The sequence below is a fragment of the Hypanus sabinus genome, unplaced genomic scaffold (genome assembly GCF_030144855.1).
Source record: "Hypanus sabinus isolate sHypSab1 unplaced genomic scaffold, sHypSab1.hap1 scaffold_323, whole genome shotgun sequence".
Lineage (NCBI taxonomy): Eukaryota > Metazoa > Chordata > Chondrichthyes > Myliobatiformes > Dasyatidae > Hypanus > Hypanus sabinus.
In genome coordinates, this window is record NW_026781231.1 from 459051 (window position 1) to 472360 (window position 13310).

General features: G+C 46.8%; 1 protein-coding gene across 1 annotated transcript in view; it reads right to left on the reverse strand.

The window, feature by feature from the left end:
• The window catches only part of LOC132388431 (zinc finger protein 850-like), a 79342-nt gene that overhangs the window by 24870 nt on the left and 41162 nt on the right, over positions 1–13310 (reverse strand). The window contains exon 4 of the mRNA XM_059960775.1: positions 3890–3897. Within this exon, the coding sequence (XP_059816758.1) occupies positions 3890–3897 (8 nt within the window). The remainder of the gene's footprint in view (positions 1–3889; positions 3898–13310) is intronic.

The following is a 13310-nucleotide window of genomic DNA, read 5'->3' on the forward strand; positions in this document are numbered from 1 at the left end:
GAGCTGTCATTGGGTTGGAGAGACCAGCAACAAAACGGAGAAATACCTCAAATCGCTCATCTGTCGTGTTGTGAGTTTCAGTGAGGAGTTTCATAATATCTCTGCCATCTGAAATCAAGAATTGTGCGACTGCAGCTACAAACTCTTGGATGGTGAGGTGTGGGAATGTGTACACCATGCTCCGGGCAGAATCTTCTCTCTCCAAAAGCTCCATCAGGAACCCGGACAGGAACTGGGAAGGCTGCAGATTGTACTTGATCAAATCTCCATCTGTAAACACAATCTTCCTCTCGGACACTCCTCTGAAGGCCATCTGACCAACCCTGAGTAACACATCACGGGGGTTCTCAATCTCACGGCCGTGGTTTTTCAGGATGTTGTAAATATAGTAGGAGTACAGTTGGGTGATGGTCTTGGGAACTCGGTGTGGGTCCCTGACTCTTTGTGTGAAGAAGGGGCCCAGTGCCAGAGCGAGGATCCAGCAGTAGGAGTGGTTGTAGCTCATGGTGTACAGGATCTCGTTCTCCTTCACGTGTTTGAAAACAGCTGCCGCCACCGTCTGATCATCAAAATGCCTGATGAAATATTCTTTCCGTTCCTCACCAACAAATCCCAAGATTTCAGCCCAGACACTGATCTCACCCTTTTCCAGTAAATGTAACGCAGTGGGACGGGTGGTCACCAGTACTGAACACCCTGGGAGCAGCTTGTGCTGGATTAAACTATACACAATGTCAGACACCTTGCACTTGAACTCAGGATCTGTGCACGTGGACCGTGGTTCTGTGTCTCCCCGACTGTCAGTAAAAACAATTTTGTCATTGAATTCATCCAAACCATCGAATATAAACAGCAAACCCTCTGGGTTCTTCCAGACCTCTCTCAGGATATTCCCAAAGTAAGGATATTGATCCAGAATCAGTTCCTTCAGGTTTATTCTGCAGTTAATGTTGTTTAAATCCCGGAATTTGAAACTGAAGACAAACTGGAATTGTTGGTATATTTTCCCCGTGGCCCAGTCATAAACAATCTTTTGTAACATTGTTGTTTTCCCAATCCCCGGGACTCCAGCCATTGCTGCTGAACTCCCAGATTTGGATTTACTCTGAGAAAAACTGCTCTGGAACAACTGATCAGTCCGGATTTTTTCCAGCTTTCTGCGGAGATGTTTCTCTCTCCACTCCTCATGGTCTCTGCCTCTTGCCAGCAGCTCATGTTCCACCAGTCTCCGATCTCGAACAGTAGAAATGACCGTGAGCTCAGCGTATCGATCAACCAGCTGGAAAACCTTCACCTTCTCCCTCATCAGGATCGTGTTCACTCTCAGTGTTCCAGTTTGTGCCCGCAGAGTCTCCTTGTGTTTCTGTTGAACATCTTCCATGGGAACAGACAGTGGACAAACGGTTAGATGCCTCAACTCAGAAATCAGTATTTAAACACACATGAGTTAGCTCAAAGCTAATGCATTAATTGGATTCATCAATGGATGTTCGTGCAGTAAAGTAAATTTGATTAAAAGACCCCTGACTGGACAGAGAGGCCTGGTCTAGATAAACACCAGATCATCACATTTCCACATTAACTGTGCTGTGAAAGTGACTATTTCCCTGGTAGTTTACTGACCCCTGACTGTCCCGTACTGGACAACATCCCACTACTGCCACAGATAGCATTGTTCCTGTGGAAGAAACTTTTAATCCCCTGTGTTGATGTGGTGTATAGACATAGCAAAGAGGGTAGTGGGAAAGGAACAGGTCAGGGAATCACAGCTTCCCCCTCCTAGCATCACTGATTCAAAATGCAGAGGCAGATTTGCTGATCAGCACATGCACTGTGGGTGGCTGGTTTGGGTGTGCGGGATCTCAAAATGTGTTCGAACCCTTTCATGGGTGTGTGGGGACTTGCAATGTGCCTGGACTGTGTATGGGGCTCTCTCAGTGTGACAGCATACTGTCGGGATGTGTGGATTCTCACAGCGTGAAAGGGGTGTGTGGGGTCTCTTAGTGTGTCAGGACCCTGTTAGGGGTGTGTGGGGTCTCACAGTGTGTCAGGAACATGACTGGATATGTGGGGTCTCACAGTGTGTCAGGACCCTGCCCAGTGTGTGTGGTGTCTCAGTGTATCAGTATTCTGTCAGCCATGTGTGGAGGCTCAGCATGTGTCAGAACACTGTCAGGGTTGTGTGGGGTCTCACTGTGTGTCAGGACCCTGTCAGGGGTGTGTGGGGTCTCACAGTGTGTCAGGACCCTGTCAGGGGTGTGTGAGGTCTCACAGTGTGTCAGGACCGTGTCAGGGGTGTGTGGGGTCTCTCAGTTTGTCAGGACCCTGTCAGGGGTTTGTGAGGTCTCACAGTTTGTCAGGACCCTGTCAGGGGTGTGTGGGGTTTCACAGTGTGTCAGGACCCTGTCAGGAGTGTGTGGGTTCTCACAGTGTGTCAGGACCCTGTCAGGAGTGTGTGAGGTCTCACAGTGTGTCAGGACCCTGTCAGGAGTGTGTGGGGTCTCACAGTTTGTCAGGACCCTGTCAGGGATGTGTGGAGTCTCACAGTGTCAGGACCCTGCCCGGTGTGTGTGGGGTCTCACAGTGTTTCAGGACCCTGTCAGGAGTGTGTGGGGTCTCACAGTGTGTCAGGACCCTGTCAGGAGTGTGTGGGGTCTCACAGTGTTTCAGGACCCTGTCAGGAGTGTGTGGGGTCTCACAGTGTGTCAGGACCCTGTCAGGGGTGTGTGGGGTCTCACAGTGTTTCAGGACCCTGTCAGGAGTGTGTGGGGTCTCACAGTGTGTCAGGACCCTGTCAGGGGTGTGTGGAGTCTCACAGTGTGTCAGGACCCTGTCAGGGGTGTGTGGGGTCTCACAGTGTTTCAGGACCCTGTCAGGAGTGTGTGGGGTCTCACAGTGTGTCAGGACCCTGTCAGGGATGTGTATGGTCTCACAGTGTCCGGATACTGTCAGAAGTGTCTGGGGTCTCACTGTGTATCCGAACCTTGTTACGGGTGTGTGTGGTCTCACAGTGTATCTGAATCATATCAGGTGTGTGTGGTGTCTCACAGTGTGTCAAGACCCTTTCAGGGGTTGGTGGTGTCTCACACTGGGTCAGGACTCTGTTATAGTTGTGAGGGGTCCCACAGTGTTTCCTGACACCGATAGGGGTGTGTGGGGTTTCATAATCTCAGGACCCTGCCCAGTGTGTGTGGGGTCTCACCATGTGCCAAGACACTGTCAGCGGTGTGTTGGGTCTCACAGAGTGTCAGGTCTCAGTGACATCTCATAGTGTGTCAGGACCCTGCCCAGTGTGTGTGGTGTCTCACAGTTTTCAGGACTCTGTCAGGAGTGTGTGGTGTCTCACAGTGTATCAGTATTCTGTCAGCCATGTGTGGAGGCTCAGCATGTGTCAGAACACTGTCAGGGTTGTGTGGGGTCTCACTGTGTGCCAGGACACTGCCAGGTGTGTCTGGGATCTCACAGTGTGTCAGGACCCTGTCAGTGGTGAAAGCAATAACAGACAACAGAGGCGTGAACAGCTTGAAAACATTCTCTGTTACCATTTGAAAATTAACGTTCTTGGAATTTGTTCTTGGAAATGAGACAGGCTGAATGAACATTGTGGCCGTATATTTCTGTTCAAGGGCTTCGAGTAATCAGTTAAAGCATGGGCTACTGTAAGATTAACAATCTTTACGATATCTGTCTTTCCTTCGCCCTCTCCTCTGTTGAATGTGCAGCTGAGTGGTCCAACTCAGTCCGCGATGATGAAGCCTCACAATCTCTTGAGGCAAAGAGATTCCAGTCGCATTTTCGGTGACACAATGTGCTAACGGATGTAGTGAATTTCCTATCCAGACGGTCACAATTTAATTAATTGGAATATTATTTATAGATATTTTCAGACCTTTCCACCTTTTTACTGCAATCCCACAACCCTCGGTTTCTCTGTCCTAATTCCCATCTCTTACCCTTCCACAGTATCCACACAACACAGGCCCACATGAATTTCAGCAGAGGATTTTGTCTCTGATCTCCCCCTCACTATCATTGTTTCCTGGTGGAATTCCAGGATTATTGAGTGGGAAATTGAGCTGGATAATTTTAGCATTGTTTGCACCAAGGGGTTGCAAATGTGGAGAGAATGGGGTTCATATGCTGCTCTGGGATTAAACAGACTAGTTGGGGTGTTACCTGCTTTTCTCATTAAATGGACGTTGTCATGCTTATTCTGTGATGAGAACTTCAATGGACTCCGGATTCTAAAAAATGATAACCTGTAGTATCTGAGGGAGTTTAGAAATGTGATTTAGGAAGAGGGTGTTGGGTTGGGTGGTTGTAGGGATAATATTTCATTTTTTGGAGTGAGAAATTTCCCATAGTTTCACTCCTCAGATTGCCCTCTTCTCCATTCTGACCCCGAAAGGGGGACCTGTCTTTGCAGGACCCAGAGAGGAGTGATCCCTTTCAGCAAAGCCTCCAACTCTCTGCGTGCTTCCTCATAATGTCCTGTGAAAACACTCCCTCCAGCAAACATTTTTCCCTGTGTCTCACTGTGCTGTGACACGGTGGAACATTTACCTGATCAAATCCTCCTGGCTCAACAACGACATGGCCCTACACAACATCAACCTTCGGTGGAAACAGCGGTTTCTTCACTTACCTTTCAGCTCCCTGGGAATCTCCGGTACGGGTCGATGGACCAGAACACAACCTGTTCAGATTTAAAATAATTTTACAAGTTTCAATTCCTCAAATTTTAAGTATGTAATATTTGAATCCAAAATTAAATTAATCTCTGATACTCTCTCACCATGTTCCTGTATTTCTTTCAGTATTTTGTCCAACTTTGGAACATCAATCCGCATTTTGACAAAGGTTTCCCACATCACCCTCCGGGCGCGGGAGCCTTTCTCCATCACCAGGCTCAGGAGGAGTTTAGAACTGTCCGCCCACTCTCCCTTATCAGCGAGATCAGAGATTTTCTGTGAAGAGTAACAGTGAACATATTGGGGACTGACAGATTCACACAGAGAATGAGAAGTAAATGATGTGCTCTGTAACGGGATCACACTGAGCAGTCACCCGGACGGGTGCTGATCCTGTCTGGACATGGACTGGACATTCTGAGTGCAGAGCACATGGAGGGACATTCACCGTGAACCTGGTCCACCAGTCAATGAGATCCTGGCTGGTCTGTGACCACTTCATTGACGTGGCTCCAAACCCATAAATAATTCCTCACCGGATTTGACGGTGTAAAACAGAAATCAGAAAATAATGATCACAGACGAAGAAAGAAAACAGGAGGGCTTTAGTAACAGAGTGAGTTGCAGAGAAGTTTCAGAAAATATGATGTGATTCATCTCCTCAGTCCGCCAGTGTCCAACATGACAGCGGATTACCGGCTGACACCTGATGCCTTTCATTTGCCTTTTCCATTGGAGGTTTATTCAGTGATTACACATTACAACATGGCCGTACTCCCCGATCCACACTGTTCGCAGTTACAGATTGAAACACTATCATCTCCACTCAGAACAGAACACACTGGAGCTCCTGTGGCACCCACAGATGATGTCCCAGTTCTCACTGTCATCCTGCCATCACGCTGCACGTTCTTCCCAAAACGAAACTTTAATTTAATACTTCAAACTCACACAACTCAACTCACTCTGAATATTGAGGGGATACCCACCAGTCTGCCGCGTATTTTCATCTCTTCCTATCACTGGTTCAGAGTCACATTTCGTTTTGTAATTGTATGTACAGTATTTATTTTCCAATTGTTCTTTTATCTAATATAATATCCGATGAATCAGAGTTCCGGCACCCATCAGTCCTGTGATGTGTGAAAATTCAAACCCATTCTCCCTCCCACTCACCCGATGTTCCTCTCCACTGAACTGATTCTCGGCCGTTAACGCCAGGCTCACTCCGTGCACCCCTCCTTCCATCGCCTGCTCCAGCCTGTCCCAGTAGAATTCCGTCAGCTGCAGCAGCTGGGAATCATCCCAGCTCGCCAGGAGCTCGGTGTTCACTGAGTTCAGACCTGTGACGGACAATGGGGAAAATTAAAGAAATTACTCACCCCCATATTGGGCAGCAGCTTTCTCTCTGGAACCTAAAGGTGGTGTGGCAGGTCACCAAACACAGTCCGAAATATATCTGCAAACACAAGGAAATCTGCAGATGCTGGAAATTCAAGCAACACACACAAAAATGCTGGTGAACGCAACAGGCCAGGCAGCATCTATAGGAAGAAGTACAGTTGACATTTCCGGGCGAGACCCTTCGTCAGGACTAACTGAAAGAAGAGATAGTAAGAAATTTGAAAGTGGGGGAAGAGAGAAGATCCGAAATGATAGGATGATGGGACGGGAAGCCTTGAGAGAAAGAAAGGGGGACAGGATTCCAGAGGTTGGAGAGCAGGCATGGAGTTATAGTGAGAGGGACAGAGGGAGAAAAAAAGTGGGAGAGAGAAAAAAAAGGGAAAATAATAAATAAATAAATAAATGAATGAATGAATAAATAAGGGATGGGGTATGACGGGGAGAAGAGGCAATAACGGAAGATAGAGAAGTCAATGTTTACGAACGGAAGGAGGGGCATTAACGGAAGTTAGAGAAGTCAATGTTTATGAAGGGGAGGGGGGTGAGTGTAACTTCCGTTGATACCCCTTCTCTGTCATCTCTCTCAACCCAGTCCCTTCACAAATACTTCGTGTATTATGGATATTAAATTAAACCCAAACACGGAGTCAAGACAATAATTACAAATGAAAATAATCCGCTAGCATACCCGTGTCCTTTCCCGATGTTGACGTCACTGGAACTCCTCCACTGCTCGCTCCGTTATCCATTTTGAGGACAGTTCTGGTCAGATTCTGCCGCTTTCTAACAAACAAAATTAACAGGATGCTCAGACATTATTTGAGGTGTAAATGAGAATGCTATTTGTTTTTTTAACTGAGTCGCACTCTTCCAAACATCTTGGGCCTATCCACCGAACACTTGACATGGCCTGATCTACTTGCGGCCATCGACCCACAGTCACACAATGCCCATTTCTGCACTCTCCATGGATTGTACACTAAGCGAGGATTTTCCAGGGTATCTACTCACTATATTGCAGACAATTCCCTTCTAGGAACCAGTCTTGTGTCCTGGACCGGGGGTGATGTGTCAACAGAATGGCAAGCCAGGTTGAGCAGACAGTGGCCACTGCCTTGGTCCTCCTACCACTGGTGGCGCTGTGGTGAGTAATGGACAACAGTTACAGCAGTGTGGGGTGAAACATTTCTGCTGACCAATGGGACATCTATTCCTCTGATCACTGAGTTATACAGTTTTCTCAGTCTCACCTGATTCCCACCATCTCCTTTCAGTTTAACATCGTCTGGCAATATACGCTTTGGGGCTATATAGAAACCCTCTGACACCCTGAACAATGCAAAATCACCCATAACTTTGCAACATTTTGTCCTGAAGCACTATAGTTTCTCCAGTGGGATGTTAAGAACATAATTTTTGCCTAATCTCCGGTCCAGATTTCTTTGAATATTCTGATGGCTGTTATCAGAGTTACATGACGCTGTTAAACACAATGTAGCCCGCCATACATTCAAAAGAGCAAGCTGATGAAAGCGTATATAAAATAAATAAACAAAATACCGGAATTATTCAACAGTTTAAAAATAAGGCAGCAATATCCAGTGGGCAGCGGAGATAGAGGCAACAGAGTGAAAGTGCTTTGGCTCAACGGGCCTCAGTGGTAACAGGACGAGGTGAGGCAGTTGTTCATTGCAAAAGGAAGTAGTATGTGTGTGAGGCCAGTTTTCTGTGGTCGGTGTCAGTTGTGGGAGGTCCTGGAGTCTCCCGGTGTCCCGGACAGCCACATCTGCACCCGGCGCATCAAGATGCAACTCCCAAGGGACTATATTAGGGAACTGGAGATGCAGCTTGATGACGTTCATCTGGTCAGGGAGAGTGAGGAAGTGATAGAGAGGAGTTACAGACAGGTGGTCACTCCGGGGCCACAGGGGCCAGAGAAATGGGTCACAGTCAGGAGAGGGAAAGGGAAGAGTCAGGTGCTAGAGAGTACCCCTGTGGTTGTCCCCCTTGACAATAAGTACTCCTGTTTCAGTACTGTTGGGGGGGGGTGGGGGGACAGCTTACCTGGGGGAAGAGACAGTGGCTGTGCCCCTGGCACAGAGTCTGGCCCTGTGGCTCAGAAGGGTAGGGAAAGGAAGAGGAAGGCAGTAGCGATAGGGGACTCTAGAGTCATGGGGTCAGACAGGCACTTATTTGGACGCAGGAAAGGAACTCCAATGGTAGTTTGCCTCCCAGATGCCAGGGTCTGGGATATTTCTGATCACGTCCAAGATATACTGCGGTGGGCGGGAGAACAGCCAGAGGTCATGGTACATATTGATACCAATGACATAGGTAGGAAAAGGGAAGAGGTCCTGAAAGAAGACTCCAGGGAGTTAGGAAGTAAGTTGAAAAGCAGGACCTCAAAGGTAGTAATCTCAGGATTACTGCCCGTGCCATGTGACAGTGAGAATAGGAATAGAATGAGGTGGAGGATAAATGCGTGGCTGAGGGAATGGAGCAGGGAGCAGGGAATCAGATTTCTGGATCATTGGGACCTCTTTTGGGGCGGGTGTGACCTGCACAAAAAGGACAGGTTGCACTTGAATCCCACGGGGACCAATATCCTAGTGGGCAGATTTGACAGAGCTGTTGGGGAGGGTTTAAACTAGTTTGGCAGTGGGGTGGGAATCGGAATGTGAGTGCAGGGATTAAAGTAGAAGGACAAGGGCATGATGCTCAGAGCTCTGAGTTGATGAGAAAGGAAAGGCAGGGGACGAAACATAATTGTAGCCAGTTAAAGGGGTTGAAATGTGTCTATTTCAATGCTAGGAGTATTAGGAACAAGGAGGATGAACTTTGAGCATTGATTAGTACGTGGAACTACGATGTTGTGACCGTTACTGAAATTTGGTTGGAGGAAGGGCAGGATTGGATGATGCAGGTCCCGGGGTTCATGTGTTTTAAAAGGAATAGGATGGGATGTAGAAAAGGTGGGGGTGGGGTGAGTTGCATTGCTGGTCAGGGATAGTTTCACGGCTATAGAAAGGGAGGACGCTGCAGAGGGAGTGTCCACTGAGTCATTCTGGGTGGAAGACAGAAATAGGAAGGGATCAGTCACTGTGCAGGGAGTATTCTACAGGCCCCCAAATAGCCCTTGGGACACCGAGGAGCAGATAAGTAGGAAGATTTTAGAATGGCACAAAAAATACCGGGTAGTAGTTAAGGGTGATTTCAACTTCCCTCATATTGACTGGCACCTCTTGAGTGCAAGGGGGATAGATGGGGCTGAATTTGTTAGGTGTGTTCAAGAAGGATTCCTGACACAGTACGTGGACCGGCTGACCAGAGGAGAGGCTATACTGGATCTAGTTCTGGGTAATGAACCTGGTCAGGTGACAGACCTCTTGGTGGGGGAGCATTTTGGTAAGAGTGACCACAATTCCCTTAGCTTCAACATAACTATGGAAAAGGATAAAATCAGATGAAATGGTAAAGTGCTTAACTGGAAGTAGATAAGAATTGCCCACTGAGTGTAGACATCCATAATTTTAACAACTGCCAGTGAGATTTACTGCAGGATTTTTTATTTTAAATATCACTGCCAGATATACACCGACTTTGCTCACAAAATTACACGGAATAAAAAAAACACGCATCCGTAAATCCAGGCAATTTTCTGGACAAGATTGAACCAGTGGAAACTCTAGAAATACTATCGTGACAAGTGGGGTATTGAAACACCATAACAACCCAATTTCACCATGTTAAATTATCCCATGACTATTGTAATGTTGTCCTTTTAACATACATTTTCTATCTCCCATTGTATTTTTCAGACCATGTCATTACTACTGTGTGGGTGTCTGTATATTATCCCCATCAGGGTCTTTGTACCCTTGCAGTTTCCTAGCTCTACCCACAATGATTCAAGACCTTCCTACCCTATGTCATTTCTTTCTAATGATTTGACTTCATTTTCTGCCGACCTGCCTGTCCTTTTGATACAGTGTGTATCTTTGGATGTTAAACTCCCAGCCGTAATATTCTTTCAGCCACGATTCAGTGACACCCATAATGTCATGCATGCCAATCTGTAACTTTGCTGTGTTCGTCTACCTTATTCCATATACTGCTTGCCTCCAACTGTAACACTGTCAGTCCTGTACTCTCCATTTCCCATTTTGTCTGCCTTTTACGTTGCAACTCATTCCATCGACTGCAGTTTTGCCCTATCGTCAGCTTCGCCTTTCTAGCACTGTACACTGCCTCTGTTTGTGAACTAACGACCCCATTCTCAGCATTATAACTCCAGTTCCTATCCCTCCGCAAAATTAGCCGTCCCGAGTCGTTCTGGAAAACCTGCCCGCAAGGATATTGGTTCCCCTGGGATTTTGGTGTAACTTATACCTTTTGTATAGGTCATACATTGCCCAGACGAGATCCCAATCGTCCATATATTTGAACCTCTGCCTCCTGCACCAGTTCCTCAGCCACCATCATTCTATTCTTGCTAGCACGTGGCACAGCAGGCGATTCAGAGAAAACCTAGCTGTAGGTCCTGTTTCTCAGCTTTCTATCTAGCTTCCTGTATTATCTCCCAGGAACCCCTTCATTTTTCCTGCCCATGTCATACACCAAGGCATGTGGCTGCTCACCCACTCCTTATAGAATGCCATGGACCAGATCTGAGACATCCCTGACCCTGTAACCTGGGAGATAACATACATCCAGAATCTCCTCTCTGTTCCTCCGACTATGGAATCTTTTATACCCACTGTAGACCTCTTCACTTCTGTTCTCTTCCGAGCCAGAGACAATAGAGTTTATGCTTCCAGCTGATAGGTCGTCCCTCTCGCTCGGTGTATACTCTAAGTATTATTGGGGGCACGTCCACGGGCCTTGTCTGCACTGGCTGCTCATTTCGCTTCCTTCTGCCGACAGTCACCAAGTTACTCTCCTCCTGCAACCCAGCGGTGACTAACTCCTTGTATCTCTGAACTGAAGCTCAAACCATACCGGTACCCGAGAAGAGTGTGGTTAAATTCCTCAATGACTATCGCCCAGTGGCACTTACATCCACAGTTGAAGTGTTTTGAGAGGGTGGTGTTGAAGCATATCAGCTCCTGTCTGAACAGTGACAGGGATCTACTCCAACTTGTCTACTGAAACAACAGATCTACAGCACATCTTCTACGTCTTCAGTGATCAACGTTAATCCTGAATTGTAAAGCACTTGAGCCTGATCGCTTGACAGTACAATTCCCCTAACGAGGTTGTTGGAAAGGAGAGGAGAGAGAGAGATACCGCTTCTACCTCTCCCAACGATTCTGAGTGAGGCACAGAGAGATCGGTATTTACTGACAATTACCCTTATTGTTCAAACTAACAAATACGTGAATTCATACATTAAATACCTTGTGCGCACAACTGCTAAGTGTCCCTGACTCTCCTGGACAGTCAAAGAATAGCAAAGGCATTATCCGGGCGGAGGAATTTACACTGGCCAGGCGCTCCTTGTTCCTCGTGGTTCCGATTCACTCCCCACGTGTTCACGCAGGCTTTTTCTCGCTTGTGTCTGCGATAGTTATTCTTCGAAGTTACCGCCACCGGCAAACACAAAGCATCCACTTTTATATCCATTGCTTATCAATTCAAATGTCGCATTCCCATGTCATTGGCCACAGGTCATGTGTCTGGCCTTGAACACCTGGTCATTGGCTCTGGTCCAAAGCAGCATCCATCTATTGTCCTCTCCCCATCAAGGGACAGTTGCTGACACATGGCTCTTTGTTCTCAGTCAGCAATGAGTTGAATCACCTCAGGCATTCACAAGTCTGCCTGTTATAGCCAACCAAAGAACACCTCACAAACAACTCCTAATTTGGAAATGACCTCCAGTCCAGCAAATTACCTGAAGTCTTTGTTTCTTCTTTAAAACACTAATCAGGTCCAGCATGTCAAGCTCACAAAATGGAGAATCGAGTGCCTTCATAAAATGGCAGCCTCCATCCCCCAAGCACACGGCAAGAACAAAGACCGCTTCCACTGTCATTGATTCATTTGAATTCACTGATTTGAAGATAGTCATTCTTTCTGGCCAACAAGGTGAATTCAGTTTCTATGTGCTACACATTACCATTTCCATGATCCCTGCGTGTCGCCAATAAAACAGTTATGGTGCTCTTTTCAGCCTCAATATCCTGTCTGTTAGAGGTGTTATGGTGTGATGAGAAAACCAGATGGAGATGGGGTCCAGAATAGACCCCCCCATGAACTATGCTGCTAACGAGAGAGAGAAATGAACAGAGGGGAGGAGAGGCATCCTACACAGATGACAGAGAGACACACACAGAGTTTAGTGTTATGGCTTCTTCACTGATTATTTACCTTTGCTACAAGGACACTCCTCTTTGCTCGTTAACATTCTTGCTGAGACAGCAAGGAATGGCCCAGTTTGATGGACATGGTCAGTTGATGGATGGCTGGTACCCCAGCGGGGGAGATAAAAAAGTGAGTCTGCTGAGACACAGGCAGACACACCACAGGACACCAAGGAGTATTGTCCACCCACTGGCAGGAGGGGGTTCGGAGGATCGATTCGAGGGAATTAATCAGAGGCTCACAGTGGGAGAAAGCAGACCAGTGGGGGCTTGTGTGTGTGTGTCCACCTTCGCCTGGGTGACAGGCTCTCCACTGAAGAACAGTCTAGCCGAAAATGGATGTGTCATAATCAATGACCACAGCAGTGCAACAGAACAACAGAAAGCTGCTTTCTGCAGCTGCTCATCTCTCGCTTGCTCTCTCTCTCTCTCTCTCCCCAACATCACAACAGCAACTACCTCGACTTAAACTGAACAGAACTGAACAATGCATCAACTTAAGACTATTTCTTTACCCCTTGACTTTGATAGAGCTTGTTTTTGATTCCTATTTCCAAAATTCTGTATATTTGATTGCTGACCTGTTTTGTATATTTGTATATTACTTAGTTTTCTAATAAACACTTTTAGTTACAGTACCACCAGACTCCAACGTATCATTCCATTTCTGCTGGTTTGGTAACCCGGTGACAGAGGGACACTGTTCCATGTTCAAATGTGTTTGTTCTTTGTGTTTAGTATGCATAGGTTCCAGGATTTTATGTTAACTTGAGATTAAATGACAAAACAAATTGATGAAGGGAGAGCAATAGATTTAGTGTATATTGATTTCAGCAAGGCATTTGATAAGGTA